The sequence below is a fragment of the Amborella trichopoda genome, chromosome 13 (genome assembly GCF_054954075.1).
Source record: "Amborella trichopoda isolate Santa Cruz 75 chromosome 13, AtrichopodaSantaCruz75HAP2 v2.0, whole genome shotgun sequence".
Taxonomy (NCBI): domain Eukaryota; kingdom Viridiplantae; phylum Streptophyta; class Magnoliopsida; order Amborellales; family Amborellaceae; genus Amborella; species Amborella trichopoda.
The window spans coordinates 440,298-462,396 of NC_142348.1; the positions used below are offsets into that span (position 1 = coordinate 440,298).

General features: G+C 34.9%; 2 protein-coding genes and 1 non-coding gene across 34 annotated transcripts; 2 read left to right on the top strand and 1 right to left on the bottom strand.

Moving 5' to 3' along the window:
- The first annotated feature begins 504 nt into the window (after positions 1–504).
- On the top strand, positions 505–8,852 carry ENA (DnaJ/Hsp40 cysteine-rich domain superfamily protein). Of its 7 annotated transcripts, none has more exons than XM_020669205.2 (5): positions 505–1,035; positions 4,094–4,190; positions 4,276–4,330; positions 4,437–4,595; positions 5,086–5,374. In XM_020669205.2, the coding sequence occupies exons 1-4, from the start codon at positions 850–852 to the stop codon at positions 4,561–4,563; spliced, it is 465 nt and encodes a 154-aa protein (XP_020524864.1). In that variant the 5' UTR covers positions 505–849; the 3' UTR covers positions 4,564–4,595; positions 5,086–5,374. The 7 variants fall into 7 exon arrangements, with proteins under 7 accessions (XP_020524864.1, XP_020524866.1, XP_020524867.1 ...); XM_020669207.2 differs by lacking the exon at positions 5,086–5,374 and adding an exon at positions 8,752–8,852 and having other exon boundaries at positions 507–1,035; XM_020669208.2 differs by lacking the exon at positions 5,086–5,374 and adding an exon at positions 8,755–8,852 and having other exon boundaries at positions 507–1,035.
- Positions 7,626–7,708, top strand: LOC148778925 (small nucleolar RNA snoR14). The gene has a single exon (XR_016048697.1). It is a non-coding gene; the product is annotated as a small nucleolar RNA snoR14 (small nucleolar RNA).
- A 1,268-nt stretch (positions 8,853–10,120) lies between the features above and the next one.
- LOC18437403 (ribose-phosphate pyrophosphokinase 1) lies at positions 10,121–16,696 on the bottom strand. Of its 26 annotated transcripts, none has more exons than XM_020669154.2 (11): positions 16,577–16,696; positions 16,050–16,169; positions 14,124–14,297; positions 13,741–13,989; positions 13,131–13,274; positions 12,763–12,930; positions 12,414–12,483; positions 12,046–12,127; positions 11,195–11,354; positions 10,687–10,833; positions 10,121–10,604 (listed from the first exon to the last, which is right to left on the bottom strand). In XM_020669154.2, the coding sequence occupies exons 2-10, from the start codon at positions 16,152–16,154 to the stop codon at positions 10,732–10,734; spliced, it is 1,254 nt and encodes a 417-aa protein (XP_020524813.1). In that variant the 5' UTR covers positions 16,155–16,169; positions 16,577–16,696; the 3' UTR covers positions 10,121–10,604; positions 10,687–10,731. The 26 variants fall into 26 exon arrangements, 23 of the variants coding, with proteins under 23 accessions (XP_020524813.1, XP_088712170.1, XP_088712168.1 ...); XM_088856044.1 differs by having other exon boundaries at positions 16,050–16,166; positions 16,614–16,665; XM_088856042.1 differs by having other exon boundaries at positions 16,614–16,657.
- Between the last annotated feature and the right edge of the window lie 5,403 nt (positions 16,697–22,099).

Consider the following 22,099-nt stretch of genomic DNA (forward strand, 5'->3'; position numbering starts at 1 on the left):
TTTTCTTTTTTTCTTTCTTTTTTTTTTTTTTTTTAAAGAAAAGGGCTGACATCGTTGTGGTAGCATACCCTATACTTCAATTACACTTTCAAAAATCACTAACTAATTCAAAAAACTGGTAAGGATATGTCATCCCTACTGAATTACCAAAAAAAAAAAAAAAAAATTGTTTTTTTTATAAATTTTTTATAAATATTATAAAATGAATATATAAATATTTTAAAATATTAAAAATAGATCATGTAGATAACTCGTTATAATTAACTTGTTAGAATTAGTCTTAGGACTTAGAAAGTTATTTTTCTTTGGGTGTAATTTGTATAGAGCCGAGGCACTAAACAATCAAAGTAAAGCGAACCTTCAAATAATATCCAAAAATGTGGTTTCAATACTAGAAATCTTTGTTATAGCTTTAAAATATATTTTAATATTTAATTATAAAATTTAAAGCTTAAAAAATAATGATGGAACATCTATGAAAGCTTCAAAATTGACGATCCAAAAATACCTTACAAAATGCACTATTTCCAAAATCCAATGAAATTTGAAGATATTTGGGAAATGCCTCTTCTATTTAAGTTTTTGAGGGGGGCTCTAATTTGAGCCCCAGTTCTATGTAAAATTTTTTCCCTTTTCTTTATATTCGTATATGTAGACATCTCAAGGTCCATTTGGAAAGTTTTCTAAACACTATTTTTTATGATTTTTGAGCTATGGTACAAGGCTGTAACCATGTACAAACTTTTTTCAAATCAAGAACTTACCGAACTTTTACAATGAGTGGACTGGTTTGAGTTTGAGAGCTCAACTCTAGACGAGGAGGAAGAGGGTAACATAACATAAAAGAAAATGGCAGCAGCGACATTTACATCTGCAATTGCAGCAGCAGCAGTACCACTTGAAAATAACAACAACAATATCATCTCTTCTTCTCCTTTCTTCCCACGGAAGCAAAATAAAGAAGAAGAAGGAATTCCTCCACATTCTTCTTCTTCTTCGCGGCTTTCAAAACCCTCGTGGGTTGTAAGGACTGAGGTTACTTACTTTCTTCCTATCTCATCTCTGCATCTTTGATTGCTTGCTTAATTAATAATCTCGGTCTTTCATTTTGTTCTTTGTTAGGTGCTTAAAGAATTTAGAGAGAGAGCTTCTTATCTTACTCTCTCTCTCTTGTTTTTCAAGTCTTGTCTTTCCTCCAATAGACACTGAATATTTCTTCTTTACTATGATAACCAGTAAAGGAAGATTTTCAAAAGCCATTATTCAACAACCCAAAATTCCTGATGAGAGCTCTACCAAGTGTATGTATATTTGAGACAGTGAACGGGCTCTAGAATATATGTGTCTAAAGACCCATAGCCACCCATTCATGTTTGCATGGCTGGCATTGTGATAAAAACAATGATGAAAATAAAATCTTAGGCTCATAACTCCTATATTTGTCAGGCTATAATCAATATGTAATATTGTACTCAAAACTCTTATATCTGTCAGGCTATAATTAATGTGTAACATTGATATGGGTTCACTCTTATTCAATCAAGATTAGATGGTTTGATGCCTCTAAACACATTTATGTTATGGAGACAAATTAAAAGCTCACCCCATAAACAAAGACTAACGCAACCGGTACAAGTCAGAGATTAAGTTTCTTTGAGGAACACCAATGCAACCTATGCAAAAAATAGCAGCATGGTCTTGTATAAATCCATCAAGCAAATTGTAAGCTCAAAGATGCATATGTGCAGTGTGCTCTGATATCATGCCCTTTATTATATTATAGGTGTAAGAGTAGGAGGTGGTGTATGCACGATTTGATGAATATGGTTCTTTTTGATAGGCTGCAAATATTTTGTATGAAAACTGTTGGGTTTATGTGGCCTTTAAAGGCCTTATGCATGCTTGTAAAATGAAATGATATAGTGGAACATGAACTCAATGGGAGTGTGGTCCCTCGTGAGCCATACTAAGCAAACGATGTTTGCAGCTACCAAACTGTGCTTGACGATCTAGGCCATTCGGTTGGAAAAAACCCATGTTATCTGGGCATGAAGAACAAACCGATGAGGGTTTATAGGTTAGCCCTTGATGAGGTCGGAGAACATGTCCGGATGAGTGAGCCGAGGGACTGTGTGACCTTTGTGTGTAATGGTGGCCTACAAAGACCGGGGCCAAAATCTCATCTATGTACCATCACACGACATGCATATCGATAGATCGTTCGGGAAAGCCAGAAATCCACCTTTTAGGGTGAAGCGTATGCATGTGCGAGAGATATCCCTATGCGCCATAGAGCTGTGGTCGTATAAAATCTTAGTAACCTTGACTTGTCTCTAAGGGAGGACCTGAAATCCACAAACTGGGACTGCGATCTCTTGGCTCATCGGCCGGACTTTGGTGACCCGCTAATGAGCCCCTGCTTGGACTGTGGGTTATGAGAAACACTGGCTCGGTTTGATAAAGCAAGTGTGGTCTGTAGTCCATAGTTGAATGTGGAGTGCCCCATGATTGTTGATTCCTAAACCATATGGATCTTTTTCCCATCAAATTAATTTAATTGCATTTGTTTTATGATGAAAATTACTTTAAGATTATTATTTGAATTTTTATGAATCCTTGGATATTTTATTTATAATTTTTGGATTTATAAAATTAAAGATATTGATTTTACAATTGTTTAAATATTCAAATAATATTCTAACATCCTTTTATTAATTTTAAATATATAAAAATATCATGGGAGCCCATTGTGTACATGGACCCTCCATATTTTTAGAAGGTGGGGCCCATGAGTGCCTCCCTTGGGTGGCACGCCTCACCCTTATTCTCTTTCCTATTTTTTGGTGATATGGCATGTGGCCATACTGTTGGAAGATATTGACTAAATATTGACTTCATATATCTTTGAAAGATTTTGTGGAAAGATTGAGTAGACTTGTGTTATTTTATGGTATGCACAATATTTTTTATTAGATTTAATTTATTTAATTTTTATTGATGGAAAAATGGTTTAAGAAAGGGAGATAATGGTTCATGTACCTTCCATAATGTTGATGACCCATCTATAAAATGGATGGCTCAGATCTCTCACCCCACAAGTCACCCTTGATCGTCGGTCTATGTTCAATCTCACAAGACGAGGCAAGCCAAAAAAAAACCCTAAGAAACCCTAATCTTATTCAAAGCCTATAAAAAGATATTGTCTCTACCCAACATCTCTACACCTTATCTTTCTACCTCTCTCTCTTAAGAAAGTTTATCTCTCTCATATTTGATCTCTCTCTCACATTGTGAAAGAACCTAAGGGTTTAGGTTATGGAGTTCTTCTCTCCTATCTCTCAGATATGGATTTATGACTAAAGGTTTTAGGGTTTAGCAAAAAGAGAACCAATCTCTCTCAAACTAGGTTGCTAAGATAATTCACCTAGGGTTTGAGTTTGTGATCAAAGGGGTTCATGTTCCATTGGTGTGGCTTAGCTGCAATTTGCTTTTCCGGTTTGAGATTGAAGTTAGACCGTTGATCCCGCCATCGGATGGTGGTGACACGGTGTGGGGTGTTATAAGCCCGTTTGAGGTAATCTCCGGCACTCTTCCTCTTTTTGTTTCTTGCAATCTTATCTTTTATTTTCAAGCACAGTACATAGTTGTTTCAATGGCATCAAGTTGTTAAGATCTTGGATTTATTGTTATGTTCATTTTATTTTGAAATTTATCTTATTATAATAGAGACCACATGTAAATGATCTTTTGCCAAAAGAAAAGGGTGAAGAAAAAAAAAAAAATGTATTTCCCAGTAAAAGATCACATAGGTCTTTCTTTCAAAAACTTCAGTGTGCCTCCTGAGTTTTATCTCATCCTCTGACTATTCTTTATTTATTACTCAACTTCAAACCAAATATATGCTATATGCATGATGCCAAGAGGTTACTCTTGCCGAGTTCTTAATGTATGAGACTTCAAGGGTTTTAGTTTTCATAATTGATGAATATCACTATATTGGTTATGATTAGTAATTATTCAATTGTCACGCTTGATCGTCTATGGTTCTTTTATATGTGTGCTTCTGATATCTACAATAGCAATGGTAATGCAGTCAAATGTCTGGAAAGAGAGAAGAAAGAGGCCAGATCCACCTTGTGATACTTGCAAAGGGACTGCAAGAGTAGATTGCCGCCATTGTCTAGGAAGAGGTCTCTCTCTCTCTCTCCATGTTTGTGTGTGTAGGAGTGCAGACACGTGAGACTGCATCATGATCTAATATCTGGAATTTTGCAGGCAGGACTAATTGTGTGCATCTTCCTATGCTTCCTAAAGGAGAATGGCCTAAATGGTGAGGTAGCAAATCCCCATGCTCTGCTCCTTGTAGACTGGTCTATGTTTCGCTTGCAATCTTTGTGCCTTTGTGGTGTTTAATGGTGTGACCCAAATTTGGGCAGGTGCAGGATTTGTGGTGGAAGTGGCCTGGATTATTGTTCCCGATGCCTAGGGACAGGGGAATACAGAGATATAATGGGATTTCGTTTCATGAAGTTGGACAGCAATCCATATAAGAAACACCAATAGAATTTCTCAGATCAATAGTCAAACAAAATAAGGTGTAGCTTCAGACTTTGAACTCCTCTCTCTCTCTCTCTCTCTCTCTCTCTCTCTCATTGTTTATGGAATCATAAAAGGATAATGAGAGTTCCATACCACTTTCAGTGGTGGCTCTGTCAATGGAAGTAGCCAGAGCTACAGAGAAAAGTATCTCTATATCACATTCCTATTCTGAATTCAGGGAGCCTTTGCAATCCAACATGGTTTATTTGCTTGCCTTGCCAGCATGCATTTAATCTGTAAGACCCACTGATATTTTGATTAAATGCAATCCGACCATTTGAATTTCCATGAGAGACTTTAAATTGTAAAACTAACAAAAAGAAGACCAATAATTAGCATTGTAAAATGGATGCATGTTTTACTTCTTATCATCATAGTTTTCTCTAAAGAAACATTATCTCAATTTACAATCCATGAAGCATCCTCCGAAATTCTTTGCTTGAGCTATTTCTCTGTATAATGATATATCCTGATTAGTTGTTACAGTAATCTCTCTTGTTTTAAGAGATGGTTTCAGGTGGGTTGCAGCAGTTGATTCTCAAGTTTGGTGGTCTAGAGGTTACACACATTAAAAGAAGAGAATCTAATGAAATTAAGATTTCTTTTTATGCCTTCGTTTCACAGTTATCTTTTTCTTTCCACAATTTCTTTCTGTCCTGTTTTGCTGTTTTTGTATTGCTATTAGTGTTCTAAAAAAAAATGCACCTGTAGATAGAGAACTTGAAAATGCAGTATGGTTGTTAATTACCAATGAATCTTCACAATTTGTTATTCAGTCTGGGTTCAGATATCAAATTGATGGCTTCTCAATACATTTTGATACATTTGGTTGCATCCAATGCCTACAAAACTAGAGTTGGGCTTGGACCTCAGGCCCAAGATTGGCTGAGTTACTTGGGCAAGTCTGAGTCCACTCGTTGGAGCCCACGCCGAGATTGAAAGAAGCCCCAAAGAAAATGAAATAGGAAAATTCAGAAAAATCAGTAAAAAACTTAAAAAAGGTCAAAAGTAAAATATAGGAGAGAACAGAAAAAAGCATATAAAAGGATGGAAAATGATAGTTTGTTGGAAAAGCCTACTACTTGGAAAACCGCGAGCAACATAAATTTTTTGTCAAAGAATCTGCTTGCTTGAATTTGGCACATGTTGATATGCATGCTCCCAATAGTACGGTAACCATCCACTTCCTCAGCAATTCAAGATTAACTTGGTCGATCCTACGTAAGGTTGGTAGTCGCCCACAAATGTTAAATATCCATTCACAAAAGTTAATTAAAAAGTTATATATATATTTTGTTAATCTTAATACATGAACACCGAATTATACATTTCTAACAATTGACTACAGAAATCAATTAGGTTAGCTTAAGTGAGACAAATGGTGCAAACTTTTGGAGAAATTGCAGTTTTGTCTTAAAATACATGGAGAGAGTATACTACAAGAAAATTGCAGTCACCTTTCCATTTGACGTGAAATCAGACTTTTGGAGAAAATGAAGTTTTATCTTAAAATACATGGAGAGAGTATACTACAACAAAATTGCAGTCCCCTTTCCATTTGACTTGAAATCAGGTGGTTGGGGGTCTGTGATTTACCGTGCTCAAAATCCTTTAAAACGTTTTATCGAATTTTCCGACATACTCCTAGCTGCTTAATTTCATGTTTGATAGCTACGAGTGAGATTGTGAGCTTTTTGTTTCAAAAATAAATGGCAAATTGCCCATTCATAAGGTTTAGTTTTTATCTTAACTTATAAACGTCAAATTATCCATTCTTAGAAATGAATTACAAAAATCAATTAGCTCAGCTTTAAGGGCGTCTGTGATGCAAGATTTAGTTAGTACAAGAATTAGTTGTCAAAAGTTGTTGGTTTAATGCAATATGTTTTCATTTGGGTTTACCTTCCCAGAAGCCCTGAAATTTCCATTGGTTTTAGCTTTAAAAACATTTCGATTTACTTTGACATACCTTTATTTCGTGGGATTAACATTCCTAACTTGGGGTTTTTTATGGGGAAAATAGCACTTAAATGGACATTTGGATAGCTACATTTTAAGTGTCATGATACATCTTTAAAAAATATAAAAATAACTAAAATGCCGTCGAGACCTTTGAACAAGTAAGGGGTACTGTTGATAATTGACGCACATAAGTTGAGTGAGTCAAATGATGGGGTTTACTGTGAACACACAAGTTCAACCAAAGACAAATCACTGGAATGACTCACAATCTTGAACTGGGGCAAACGGATCATTTATTAAGATATGTTTAAGGTTGTACCCAAGTGAGATATGTAAAGTTAAAGGATGTAGTTTTTTCGAGGCCCAAGCTTCATGAAAACAAAATAAATAAATAAATATATATATATATATATATATATATAAAAAAATCCTAAGGATCTATGAAAACTTATTTTTGAGGCGAAATGAAGAGTTTAGATAATGAGTTACCCTTTTCACAACCACAACGAACGGACGGTCAAGATTGAAATGATCGATTTGAAAGGTTTCACCATAATGTTTTGGTGAGTTTTAATCGAAAGTAAAAGGATGGAACGATTTGAACCTGTTGAAGAATGGGACAGGACGGCCGAGAAGGTCATATTTGAGATTTAATGAACTCTGAGGGGCATTTTACTTGGGCATCTTTTAGGGTTGGGATTGGCGTGCCTCTATATAAGTTTCCTGCGGCGGTTTTCTCTTTCAGAGTTCCCTTTGGTTTTTGGCTCGGTGTTTCTGGACGGGCCTTTTGCTCTGCTCTGTCTCTGTGTTTTTGGCGTATTTTTTGTTTTCGTTTGCTTAATGTTTCTATCGTTCCCCTTCCCCTTCCCCTTGTTTCTTTAACAATTTCCTTTTATTTTGAATCTGGTTCTTTTTTTATCTCACAAGGATGATGCTCAACGTACGTGTTCCTGATGAGCTCTCTCTCTTTATGACGGTTACACAACCCTCTAAGAAGTTCTGAGTGAGAACCCCTCTTCTTCATCTTATCATATCTTCATTTGAGTGAGTGAGTGAGAATGGAGGCAAAGTGATGATGAGAAAAACGTCTGTCAATCCACTGACAATTTATGATGTCTCGTTTTATATCCCAACAGGTTCTGATTGCCTCCATCTCTCTCTCTCTTTCAATCCTTTTTAATATCCCCATCAATATAATAACTCTCTTTAGCCTCAAAAAGAAAAAACCTCTCTTCCCCTTTCCCTGCCATGTCTTTTCTCTTTTCTCAACATTCATTTTTGTTTCTTTGCATGTTGTTACAGCCTTTTTGGAATTGAAGCATTCATGATAATAACGGATCTGTTTTGTTCAAAACTTCAAAACAAAGTTTTAAAAACATGGTTGTGTCCAAGAACGCCAGTCCTAATAACTGGCTGGTTCTGATCGGTGTGTCGGATGGCAATTTAGCTGGCTCATAGAACCAGATAAAATATTTTAAAAATTTGAGAAAAAAAAAAATTCGTGATAGAAACTGATTTTTAAAACGATCAGAAAATGGTGAATATACATGTAATCTTTGGGGATCACCGGCGGCGGAGGATGCATGGAGGATCGAACTAATAATTCTGACGAATCAGTTTGTATTTCCACAGATTCCTTATTTGGAGGGTAGTAAATAACATGTTTAAAATTTTAGAATGAGAAACTACAAAATTGAAATTTTAGAATGTGATATTATTTCAAGATTTTGAAGCATGAAATTATCTAAAATTTTAAATTTTCAATGAGAGAGAGAAACCATCTCAAATTATTTATTTAAGGAGAGAATTATGAGCAAAACTAGGTAAAAGGATCGAGGATAGTAATTTATTTGGTTGCAGCGTTTAACAAGTATTGGGGGGACTATGCTTAGGCATATATATTTTAGGGGTTACAAATTTTTCTCAAATAAATAGTTTTTTTAAATAAAAATAGTGAATCCGCTGTGATCAGAGGTTTCATTTTATACCGTTCTTAAGTAGTAGATTTACATTGAGGTGGAAAAATTGGCTAGAATCTTTTGAACGGCTCTTAAATGCGTACTAATATTATATGTGTTAGTAAGTGTGATGAATTATGTGTTAGTAAATATAGATAAGTGTGATGTAATGTTTTGTATAAAATCAATTTTAATCGTTTACGGGTGGTGGCCTCCCATTTCTATTCAAAAGCAGCCAAGCCCAAGCCTCAGCCATCGTTTACAGCGAGCAACCGTGTGGCTAAGCCTTGTCAAAGCCCTCGGATCGGAGTGCTGCGTTGCCTTGCCGCGAACCACAATTCTCGAGTCTCACTCCTACATAAAATATTAAATTTGCTCGTCGCCGACATTGTTTCGAAGCAAAATTCTCTGAGTCTTTCTCCTATCTAGAAATGGGATTCCAAAGTCTAGGCAGACTTTGAAAGGGTGATGACTTGGATGCGCGCATTGGAGCAGCAAAAGTTGAATTTTCTATTAATATTTTTTGTTACGTATTATTAGTTGAGACTTTAGAGTAACATGCCCTATCTTTTTCTTTAAATTCTGAGAAATTTATCCAATTGCACAATAAACTATTTAAATTGTCTTCATATGTTCTGATTTAATTTCATAAAGAGGCATCAAAGTTAAATCCTGTGTTAAAGAGTAGTTGAAAAATGATAAAATTTTAAATATAAAATGAGACCATTTATCTTTGATATAAAATGATCACATTAAATTTAACCTTGGGATGTGAAATTGGGTGGCTATAATTACTCCATTGTTTAAGCTCAATTTTCAAAAGAAATTTTCTCAAACTATCTAAAATATTAAATTTCACATCAAGTGGTTTTAATGAATTGTGTATACAATGCCAAATGTTAAATATTAATTTCTGTAAAATATCTCTTGAACTGGGAAATTGAGCGGCGCCATGTGATCCTTTCCTACTAACTACTTAAAAAGTGTACGACCATGATTACAATCTTCTCGTTCATTCAGAGCACTGACACCATTTAATCCATGGGACCATACACAATTTGTTAGTGAGCTGCAACTAATTATTTACGCCAAACCCTTTTGAGGGATGTAGTTTGTATAAGGATGTAACTTTAAACAATCAAATTAAAGCACACTTCCAAATTTTACCATAATTATAATTTTGGTGGCAAAAATTCATAGGACGGAAATCTTAAAACTTCAAAAAATAGTTCAAATCAAATAGATCCATAAACATTCGAAAATCTTGAAAATGGATAATTTAAATAATGTCTTACAATATACATTATTTTTAGGATTTAAATATATTTTTTATTTTTATATTCATAAATCTTGAAGTCAAGATAATCGATTAAACACCAAGATAACCTTTTATGATGAGAGTTTTGAAGTGCGTCTTACTGCAACATTTAATGTTGCAGCCTTATATAAATCTTTTCCTATTGTAAAATAAGCACCAGTCCATTGGTAACGAGACCCCTCCTCTTAGATTCCATCACCGATCAGAAAAAAAAAATCCATTTCAATAAAAAGGAAAAATGAAAGACAAATTCAGCATCATCACTTCAAAATAACAAAGAAAATGAAAATAATTCATGGCACAATTTATTTCAGCTTTCCCAAGAGAGCAAGCAAGTGCGCTCCCAGAAATTTCACTGTACACCTAGATAGAGAGAGAGAGAGAAAGAAAGGTCCAAGTCGGTACACCACCTTGGTGAATGCTGATCATGTACAAAATAGTTCAGTGTCTCACAAAATTTCCCCTAATTAATTCCATTGACAAAAAGATGGGACGAAAAAAAACAAATGATGAAAAAAGAAACATCATTTTCCTATAATTCCTTTTTGAGCTTCAACTGATAGCTAAAACCTGAGAAAAAGACCAGAACCAATAAGCCCCTCAATCCAAAAGCTTCACTCCAATCAAGCCGAGAGAACGAGAGAGCAAGCTCTGAGGGGCAAATACAAATTATCGTATATATGAGAGTGAAGGAAATCGATTTTTCGTGTTCATCATCACCAGAGCGATCAATCAATGCCCAAGCTTGAATAGGGTTCAAACCCACCCTAACAATAGAAATACGCATAAGCAATGTAGTGTCAACACACCCTCAATAATTTAAGGAAAGTATACAGAAAGACTATTCACCTTCGGTGCAAATAGGCCGTAAGCACCCCTAACCAGTGACCTTGCTCAAGGTTCCAGAAAGTCTTTTTTAACTTTGTAAGAGGAAATAGCACACCCCTGCCGCCCAGCTAGGGGAGATTGTAACCCCTTTGTACAAAGGCAAATAGTCTTGTAGTATATAATCCCATTTGATTATTATATTGTCTAAAAATCAAGCAACTAGAGACAGATTGGAAGAAGATAATCTATGAATGGAACGAACCACAATTATAATGAGAACCAAATCTATGCATTCAAAACCAGGAAAGCCCAAATGCATACGGGAAGCTTTAAAAAGAAAGAACTACCATAAGTGGGGTGGATGAACAGGATGAGAAAGATACAAAACAAAACAATAACTAAAATGGAACTGGGGTGACCAGGAAAACTAATAAACTACAAAGCAGCATATATAATTTTCTAAGGAATGGTATTATTCCTATATATCAGAGGAGGGAGAAAGAGATATTCAGTGGGAAATGCTACTCACAGAACAGTCGTCGTGGACACGCCAGATGGTCTCGCCAAGAAGGTTGGCCACTGAAAGGATGGTAAGCTGAGGAAAATAGTTCTTCTCCATCACAGGTATGGTGTTTGTGATTATGACTTCCTGAAATAGACCTCCTGCTAACCTCTCGATAGCAGGAGGGCTACAAGTTCACAGAACAGAAAAAATTATTGCCTGTATTAAAAAGACACATTACACGGGAAGATACTCGAGAAAATTATTGCCTGTATTAAAAAGCCACATTACACCTAATCTCGAAGGTCACTTTTTAAAGCACCATAAGAAGAAGTTCATCTATGCTCAGCCAGGCCTGGGGTCTGAAACATAAGGCCATAAGGGAGCATAGTAATCAAATGCGGCAACATTGAGGCAGCATGTCCCTTGCCGCACTTGTGGAAGGAAATATGACCCATGAGCAGGGTTAAATGGATTAGATCGTTTCATTTTACATGTGAATTACATTAAAGAATATAGATAGAAAATGTCCCAGTAAATCTACCAGCAACTCTAAGGTCCACATTAGAGATGAATAATAAATTACAATGATAACTATCACATGATTACATATATGTGTTATTCTTTATGTTCTTATAAATCTCATAATTTTTTTAATTTATTTATTGTGCCGTAGGATGTGATGCATCCCCATCACAGCCTCATTGAGACACAGTGTGCATCAGACCCCTTTGCACCTCCCACCACATCCCGCATTTAATAACCTTGTTAGGGAGTTCAAAAATGGTTTCTTAAATTCATATTTTGTGTTTGCACTTTAACTCAAAGATAACAACTACAAAATCTAACAGAACAAGTATGTAATGGCTTGTGAATACCTAAAAACAGCATGTGTGCAGCATGCGTAGACTTCCCTTGCACCCTCTTGATGTAGAAGCGCAGCGCCATTTGTAATAGTCCCTAAAAACACCAGTTATCTACTAATCATTTTCTTCTAGACAACAAAGACAATAGTGCATGATAGAATTTAATTAAAAAACAAAACCACAAAAAAGTAACAAAAATCTAAATTAGAATCTATCTCAGCGCAATCTTTGGCATTGTGGGCAAGCAATAAAACACCACAACAATCAAAACACATGCAAGCAAGGTTAGACAGCAAGTGCAGAGAGTAATATCTCAAGGCTCTTGGGAAGTTTTGTAATAGGCCGATGAATTCTAATGGCATGAATTCAGATAGGCCCACCTGCAGTATCAATCATGTCATCCACCATTACAGCAACCTTTCCCCTAACATCCCCTATCAAGTTCATAACCTGCATATGGCCAAGTTAGATACACTCCTTTCATCACTTCTCAATAACACTTTGAAAGCATAAAAATCGAAAAAAAAGAGAAAATACATAGGATACAAGTGAGACAAGGTCAAAAGGTCAATATAAGGTCCAAAAAATTATCCAAGTTCACCAAGACTATTCCAAATGCCACACTTCTGCAACTAAAAGATAATGCAAAACAAGCATAAGATAACAGGATATGACCAGGAAAGGGTAGTTCAGACGTAAACTTTGTCCTACTTGGGTAGCTTCCATTACCTCAGCAACATTGTGTCCTTGGCGCCTCTTATCCACAATTGCAAGGGGTGCATCAGATAGTTTCTTGGCGAAAGCGCGAGCTCGAGCAACACCACCCACATCAGGTGAGACAACAACCAAATCATTCGATGAAATCGTCTTACTAGCCAGGTAATCCAGAATCACAGGCTACACAGATGCCCACAAATAGTAAATGACCAAACAATCCCAACTACTAGGTTTTCATCTTTTGAAGAGGCCAAACTTAATTGAATTTAAATATGTGCGAAATCTTGCATACAGGTATGGCGGTCTATTCATTTTTTAAAAAATGGCTATTTAGAACATAGCTAGCATTAACTTTCGAGTATGGAATATTAACAAATTACCTGGCCGTACACATGATCCACAGGAATATCAAAGTACCCCATGGATTGGCCAGAATGAAGATCACATGCAAGAACACGATTCGCACCGGCCTCTGTAATTAAGTTTGCGACAAGCTTGGCCGCAATGGACTCACGTCCTTGAGTCTGAACAGCAGAAGTTAACAGAGAAAAGTGTATGCATATAATTAGCTGATTACAACATACAAGTAGCACATAATCCAACTTTAAGGTGTGAATAAAATGCCTAAAGTTAGTGATAAACATAAGAACCATCAGGGCATGATCAACATGATTGAGCTAATGTAATGTTAGTTCCATCAACTTAATGATCAATATGACCAAGATCCAATCAAGTTGATGGTTTAAGAGAAGAAAAAAGGGGGGAAAAAATCCATGCAGTGACTGACATGATAAAGCAGAAAGAAGAAATACACGTGAAAGGATGATATAAGTCATCAATGAATTCAAGTCACGTGGGAGAGATATAAAAAGTAGATGGTACAGCAACACTGTATCTCAGGTCAGTAATGTATAAGAAAAAATTGCAACTTCATTATTGAATCAGATAAATAAGCTAATCAGTTCATTACAGATTTAGAGCTAGAAATACCTTTCTATCTGCTCTTGCATATCCAAAATATGGAATAACAGCAGTTATATTTTTGGCAGAGGCTCTGCGACATGCATCAATCATTATTAAAAGCTCCATGAGATTCTCATTCGCTGGAGGGCAGGTGGGTTGCACTAGGAACACATCACATCCTCTTACACTTTCTTGCAGTTGAACATAGATTTCACCATCAGCAAATCGCTTTATCTTTATTTTCCCGAGTTCCAGGCCCATGTAGCATGCAATTTCCTATGTGCAAATAACAAAGAAATGCAGGAGCAACAAATGATACATTCACATGATAAGGAATGAAATACAGTCTTCATGGTTATCTTTTATCAGATTTCCCACTTATTTCAAATTTGAAATATAGAGGGATTTACTTGGGAAAGTGTAGGATTTGCTGTGCCCGAGAAAATGCGCAATCTTCTATCGTTATTTGAAAGAAAATCACGAGAATAGTTCAAAGGCAAAAAATCAGGTCCACATAGATCATTGAACGCTGGAATGCATGGGCTTCCATTAGAAAACTGCAAGGGTTCCACCAATTTACACCTCTGTAGAAACCAAAACAAGAACATCTCAGTGGAAAAACAGCATCCACGAATTTACACCTCTGTAGAAACCAAAACAAGAACATCTCAGTGGAAAAACCGCATCCAAGAACAGAAAATTTAGGGAGAGAGAATGCCATCAGAGAAGCACATTACCTAAAAGATTATGAGTGATTCCCAAGCCCACAAAGTACCCACAAATGCATAAGCAAGGAGAGAATAAGTTCAAAAACTACATAGAAATAACAAAATATCTAGTTTTATCCCCAAAGCCGAAACAACAGGTTTGTATTGTCCCATTATGAATTTACAGAAGCAGCCACTAAGATTCAAATTTGGTAAAACAAGATGCAAATGACAAGGCTAGGTTGAAGTCAACACAAACTGCAGGATAAGCATAAGATATTCAAACCAATATCCATTGATATTCATCCTTGAAATGGAGGCTTATGGAATGAGACCTAAAAAACAAGAATGACCCCAATAGCGGTTTCCATTCTCTCCACTACATGCATCACTTAATTCAATAGAGAGTGTATAGCACACTTGCCCTAAACTAAAAGGATATATCATTCTCCATGACCTGCAATTGGGGAACAGTTTCCCAGAATAGTACAGGAACACATAGCAAGACATTAGTCATCAAAAGCAAAATTTAAAGAGTGTCAGTTGAATGATTTCAAGGCAATGATACCAGAAAGCAACAGTAATATGGATAGCCATACGCACAAATCAGTTACACTTAAGAAAAAAAGAAACGGCTATAGAATTGAGACTCTTAGAAATTAATATTCGGGCCAAAAAAAGTGCATTTCAGTTATCGCAAAAAAAAGAGAAAGTAGAACCGTAGTTCAAGTCATAATAACATACGGTGGAGAAACAAACAAATAAGATACGGTAGAGAAACAAACAGCCACCACTGGTAAAAAAAGTTATTCTTCCACTAACCTGTTGTTTCACTACAATTGCCAATGATTCAATACTTTGCCGATATAGGGAAATGATGATAAGAATTCAAAACTGCTTGTTTTTTTTGTTTTTGAAGAACTCGACTGTATTATAATTAAAATAGAATAACCACATATTAATCATATGCACATGACCATATACAGATTGCCAAACTAAGAGCATATTAATCTTATGCACATGACCATATACAAATTATGTGGTCTCGAAAAACAGTAAAACTCTTGTACAAATTTGAGTTTGGCTTCCCCACCTATGAGTGATTCAGAATTAGGGTATTGCTGATGGCCCCTTTTTGGGCCAGGCCATCAGCAGTGTTATTGCCCCTCTGACCAACATGCAGGATGGAAATGTTGAGCGGTGCACTCAGTGCAAAAAAATTCCTTATAGACGACTTCTGCTCTTTCTTTTAGTCCATCAAGGTGAATAAGCATTTCAGAATGACAAGTGTCTTTGTCCATTCAAAAAATTAAATACACAATCAACAGCACAACTGAACGCAAAAGGTAATAAGAATTAACACAACTTATTGCTGTTAAACTGTCATTTTCTAACCCTCAAAGCAATGAAGAAAATAAAACAACCTGTAATATGGAATCGCAAAAAAATTAACAGAAAAAGCACATTTGCAGTCACTTGTGCTATCAACTATACATCAAAACTATTATTCAAACTGAATTAACTAATCACATGTCAAGAAAAACTATATCCAAAAAGAAACAACTACAATCTGAATCGAGAACAGAGAGAGTACAAATGCGAGCCATTGAGAAAGGAAACGGGCTTTACCACTCCACCCTGAAGGAATGTGCGATTCTCCGTCCTTTTATTGTTAGCGAAAGGAGACGAACGGGAGACGAACAGAGAAGAAGATAAAAATGCCACTGAAGCCATGATAGAAACTCCCTGCTATTAAAGAGAAAAACCACACAAAAGACATTCATTAACAAAGGGATCCATGAACTATGATGAACACGAAGAAAAAGAATAAGAGGATAAAGAAGAAGAAGCCGGTGAGGAGATGGAAAACCCTAATTCAAGAAAAAGGCAGGACCATTACCCACCTAACGAATTGAAGAAAACAAACCCACCCTCTCTTCCAACTCAAGTAAGCCCCAACTAATAGAGAGAGAGAGAGAGCGCCGGCACATAAAATTGAGAGAAAGAGAGAGAGAGAGAGAGCACAAAAATTTAAGGGTGGGGGACCCAAGACGACGATAGGGACCAGAAGAATAAACGATGGTAGCACGTGCAAGTTCCTGCCCATGGAGAAGATGATCATACACACGTGACATACCAGAGTGCGAAATTCTTACCAATGTACTCTATGGAGAATTAGGGGCGTTTGGATACCTGCAAATATATGGAGAAATAGGGGCGTTTGGATACCTGCAAATATATCGTCGGTCTCTTAAATATATTACGGATATGGTAGATTACTGCCTAATACATTATTGCAAATAGATTCTTATTGTTTAGTAGTACATAAATGCAACTTTAGATGTAGATGTAACCTGATAAATACATTGTTACTGTTTAACTATATTAAAAGAAATTTAAAAAATGTTAACCAACAATTTTTTCTTTTTTTTACTTTATATCCAAGACATGGTTGAAGGTACAATCCCCATTAATATGCAGCTTAAACTTTATAATTGCAACAGACCTAAGAATTAGCCACACCTTTTGTATGCTTTTGTGTCTTGACTTGAAATCACATATTTTCAAGATGTTAAAACTTTGAAATAACATACTTTTATTATGATAAGCCATTATAGTTTTTATGTTTTCTTTTTTTTGTGTTAAAGCCTTTCTATCATCTCTCTCCAAAAAACTTCTATAGGCAAATTCAAAAGAAAAAAAAAGTTTGAAAAAATTTGGCCAGTAACCTAAAAGGCTTTATGAGTAAATGAGATATATGTTATTATATTTTTTATGTTTTCTTTTCTTGTGCTATTATCTCTCTCCAGAAAACTTATATGGCAAATTCAAAAGAATAAAAAAAAATTTGGACAGTAACCTAAAAGGCTTTATGAGTAAATGAGATATATTGGAGGAGAAATTATACTGGGGCATTAGAGAAGATTGAAGAGGTAAATTAATTTTTTTTAAAAAAAAACAATTCAAACGCATTGATTTGAGATTCTCTATGAGTGAACTCAAGTATTTCGAATTTATCAATAAATAGTAGCAGCAAAAAAAAAAAAAAAAAAAACCAAAAAATAAACAAATTGATCTTAGCAAAGAACCCAAATCCGTTTATTTTTTTTATTTTGGATATCTGAAAATAAAGTCGCAGAAAATAAGGCTCGGGTTGTTGTGTGATATTTCGAGTTTTAGTGGCTAGTTGATATGTGATTTTTGAGGTGATGGGGATACTGTGTGATATTTCGGGTTGAAGGAGATGTCGCTCTTATGTGATTTTTGAGGGGTTGGGGTTACTGTGTGATATTTGGTGTTTTAGCTTTTAATCGTAGAAGATGGGGCTAATATATGATTTTTGAGGTAAGGCCCTCTACCATTTGCTAATTTTATTTTTGGGAAATCTCAAGTAATTTTTTTCTTTTCCTTACCATTAAAGTATATTCAAACTATGAGAATGTCATATTTCCATGTAATCTATTTTTATGTAATAGATTTACAGGTTTCCAAATGGCTCTTCAAGGTACACATTAAGAATCCATCATAGAAGGTTGTTTTAGTGTGGAAAATTCTTTTATTGATCATCATTTCGATATCGAGAAGTATGAATATGAAAAGCAAAAGATATCTATTTTCAATATTTTATGTATTTATAGATCTACTTGATTTAAACTATTTGTTTAGTTTTAAAATTTTATGATTAGAAATAAAAAATGATTCTCGAGTCATCTTTAAGAATTTTTTATATCAAAGTTACATTTATGATAAAATTTTGAGGTGCACCTTAATTTGATTATTTAGTGATTTTAAAAACGGATTGGTGACTGGGATCGAGCAACGCAAAAACCAGTCTAGATTGCCATTTTATTGTACAAAAAAAATAGTGAACCGGCAAAAAAACACATGCAAAAACTGTGAACCGATCAATAATAGGTTTGAATCGGTGAATCAACATTTTTACTGTAGCAACACTCCGTTTTACTAAGCGAATCGCTAGTTCTCTTCTAGACCCGACGATTTCTTATATATTTATAAAATCACCACAGGGTGACCGATTCCCGGGTCCGACCAGGCCATTCTGTGCCGACCTAGTGTTTTTTAAATCGCTGGTTTAAATACGTATATTTTGGTAAGTAAGTGAGGATTTGAGCCCCTACCCATTTTTCATCAATAAGAAACAATGTTGCAAAAAGATACAAAGTTTATGGCACAGTTCTTTCATACAAAGTCGTGGCCATATCAAAAAAAATAAATGGAGAAAGAAAATCATATGGCTCAGCAAGCCAAACTGTGGCCTCAGAGAGACTTGCAACACTCTTGGCAAAGTGATCGGGCACTAAGTTGGCCTCTCGATAGATATGCGTAATACTCCATGGGCGGGCATCGAAGTGGTAAAGGCACTTTATTGTCGTAGTACAGAGATTCAAGGGGAGACCTATAGCGGCCGCGAAGGGAATGCACTAGAATCCACGAATCGCTCTCAATGAGAAGTGGATTGATTGTTCGCCCCACTTGAATCTATCTTAATGGATTTTTTAATCCATACTTTTTAGTGATTCATGATATAGGTTAAGATGATCATGAGTATGAAAAACAATAAATTTTTCAATATTTAAAATGTAAGTTTTTTTAAAAAAAATTTCTACACCGTCTATTCGCGTGACTTTTCCTTATTTCATTTAAGGGAAAATTACAAAAGACCCCTTTCATCGAACATGTTTACAACGTACCCCCAACTAAAATTTTGTATCGCTATATTTACCCTACTGAAGCTTTTCTAGCAAATTACAACCCCCAAGCAAGAAGTTAAAGTTTTTAAGACCAAAATGCCATCTCTCTCTTCTAAAACCTACTACATAACTTTTCCCATAAAACACAAAAGGCGGTCTAGCAATATCCCAAAGCGATCTGGCACTGACAAAGAACGGTCTAGCAATAGACCCATGTAGTCTGGCATTGCCAAAGAGCGGCTCGACAATAGGCCCATGTAGTCTGGCACTGCAAAAGAGCGGTCCAACAATAGGCCCATGCAGTCTGACACTGCCAAAGAGTGGTCCGACAATAGACCCATCCGGTCCGGCAACAAACCCATGTGGTCGGGCAATGTCAAAAAACAGTTCAGCACTTTTTTAAGTTTAACGGGGTTCGACAATTGGTACATGATGGTCCGGCAGCCCATGTAGCTTTTGGTACAATGTGTAAGCCTACGTGAATGTCCAGCCATATGTACGGAAAAGGGTATTTTCGACCAAACAAATGAACATTTCTTTACTTAGGGGTATTTGATAAGAAAGTATATTTTGGGGTAAAAAGTGAGAAAGAAAGTATGATTGGGTTAAGTTGCATAGGAAGTCTATGATTGCGGGTTATTTGTAATTTTACCTTATGGGAAAATCTATTTTCATATCTAATTATAAAATTTTAAACTAAAAAAATGGTTAAAATCAAGTAGATCCATAAATATATGAAAATCTTGAAAATGGACGATCTAGATAATGTATTGCAAGATGCACTATTTTTTAGACTCAAATTTTTTTTTTCTTTCATATTCATACATCTTGATGTCGAAATGATCAATTAGAGGTTTTTTAAACATTAAAGCAACATTTTCCAATAGATTTTTGAGGTACATCTGTAATTCTACATTTTAAAGTTGCAACTTTATATAAACTTTTTCTATTTATCATATATTGCAATTTAATTCGGAGAACTCCATAAAAATACGTGTAATATCCTAAATAGTAGATAAGTATATTTTGAAAACTCTCTCTTCTAGAATTATTACATGTAAAAATTTTGTTTCAAAACCCGCATCGGTGTGGCGGATCATTTACCCGTAGATCTTTGTCAAATTACTGGATTGGCAATTCGAGGATCGGGTATAGACAGGTTTGAATCGCTTATTCAAACAACAATATTAATCAACCAATAAAATTAAAACAAGAGTTTATGGGATAGCAATTTAGAGGAAATCTAATAAAATGTTAGATAAACTTGAAAACATATGTACAAGGGTTTCAGGGAAAGTGGACCAGGACTCATACCATCTCAGTCTGGATTTAGTCTCGGCCGATTCTTGTCCAGATGGTGATCTAGATCGGAAGTCGCAGGTATTAAACGCTATCGTCCAGATTAATAAATTTTTGAAGTTTTCAAAATTTAGTAATTAAAAGGTACAAATTATTCTTAAGCATAAAACTTTGTACTTAGAATTACAAATTGTTTAAATTTTTTTAAAAATGAACAAAGGTATTTCCCTTTCCAATAGCAAGACGACGTAATTTCTTTCAAATATTTGTAAAAATTTGAATTAAGCCGTTAAAATTAGTCGTACTTATTTTTAAGAGAAAATAATAGATTTAAATTTGATGGAAGGTAAAAATATGGCTTTGCATCAATGAAATATCGTTTTAACTCTATTGATACAAATATATAAAATTGTAATAAATCATTTTAATAAGGGAAAAATTTATATAGAGCCGAGGCTCTAAACAATCAAATTTGAACCTATGTCAAAAGTTTTACTAGAAGAGGTTGTTTTGATGCTCAAATATCTTTAAATTGATCATCTCGACATCAAGATGTATGGACATAAAAAAAAAAAAAAGAATTACGAGTTTTGGAAATAGTGTATTTTGTAACGAATTTTTGGACCATCGATTTTCAACATCTTCAAGCTTTCATAGGCATTTAAACTTTATAAATATATTTTAAGGCTATTACAAAGATTTCGACACTACTTGAAGGTAGGCAATTGTTTAGAGCCTAGGCTCTATACAAAAGGCGAGTTTATATGCTTCCCTTACAGCAGAAAACTCATATACTTCCCCTTATCCAACTGTCAATTACAGCAAAACTTATATCTTTCTCCTTATCCAACCGTCAATTCTGAATGGAGGGCTAAGATTGCCCCAATCACAATGTCATGCCTCTACATTATTTTATGTTTCATTTTTTTCTATAAACTATTTTGACACCAAATTTGGATGCCCATTCCTCTACTAAACTCGCACTAGAGAATAATTATATTTTATTGAATAATTATTTTTAATTTTTTTTGTAAGTGCACCCCAATGAAAAGATGACACGTACCAAATTTCATACTCATACAATTTGTACAAAAAAAACTAAAAATAAAATACTTTGAAACGTCGTATCTAAAACCAAATGGCTCTCTTGATCAAAATTGGACAGCTGGATAGTAAAAAGATAATAGAACTTCTATGCTGTAGGGGAAGTATAAAACTTTTCCTTTTTAATAAACATAACACATTCTTTAAGATTTGAAAATTTTAGTTAAAAATGGAACTACGATATATCTTTAAAAATTAAAGAATTATAGGAAATACAACTTTGCTATTATCATAGTGACAAAAAAATATTTTATTCTAAGGAAAAGTTTTATATTAGGTTGCCACCTTACACTGTTAAAGTAAAGTGCACCTCAAAAATCCTACATACGAGAGTGTTTCGGCTTTGGAGAACCTCCAAGTAATCATCTTGACATTAAGATGAATGGATATAAAGAAAAAAATCGAATTCTAAGTCCATAAACTAGTGCATCTTGTAACAAGTTTATATATATATATATATATATATATATATATATATATATATATATATATATATATATATATATTTGTCTACAGTTAACAAACTCTCAAAATACAAAGTTTAAATTAATAAGAGTTGTGATG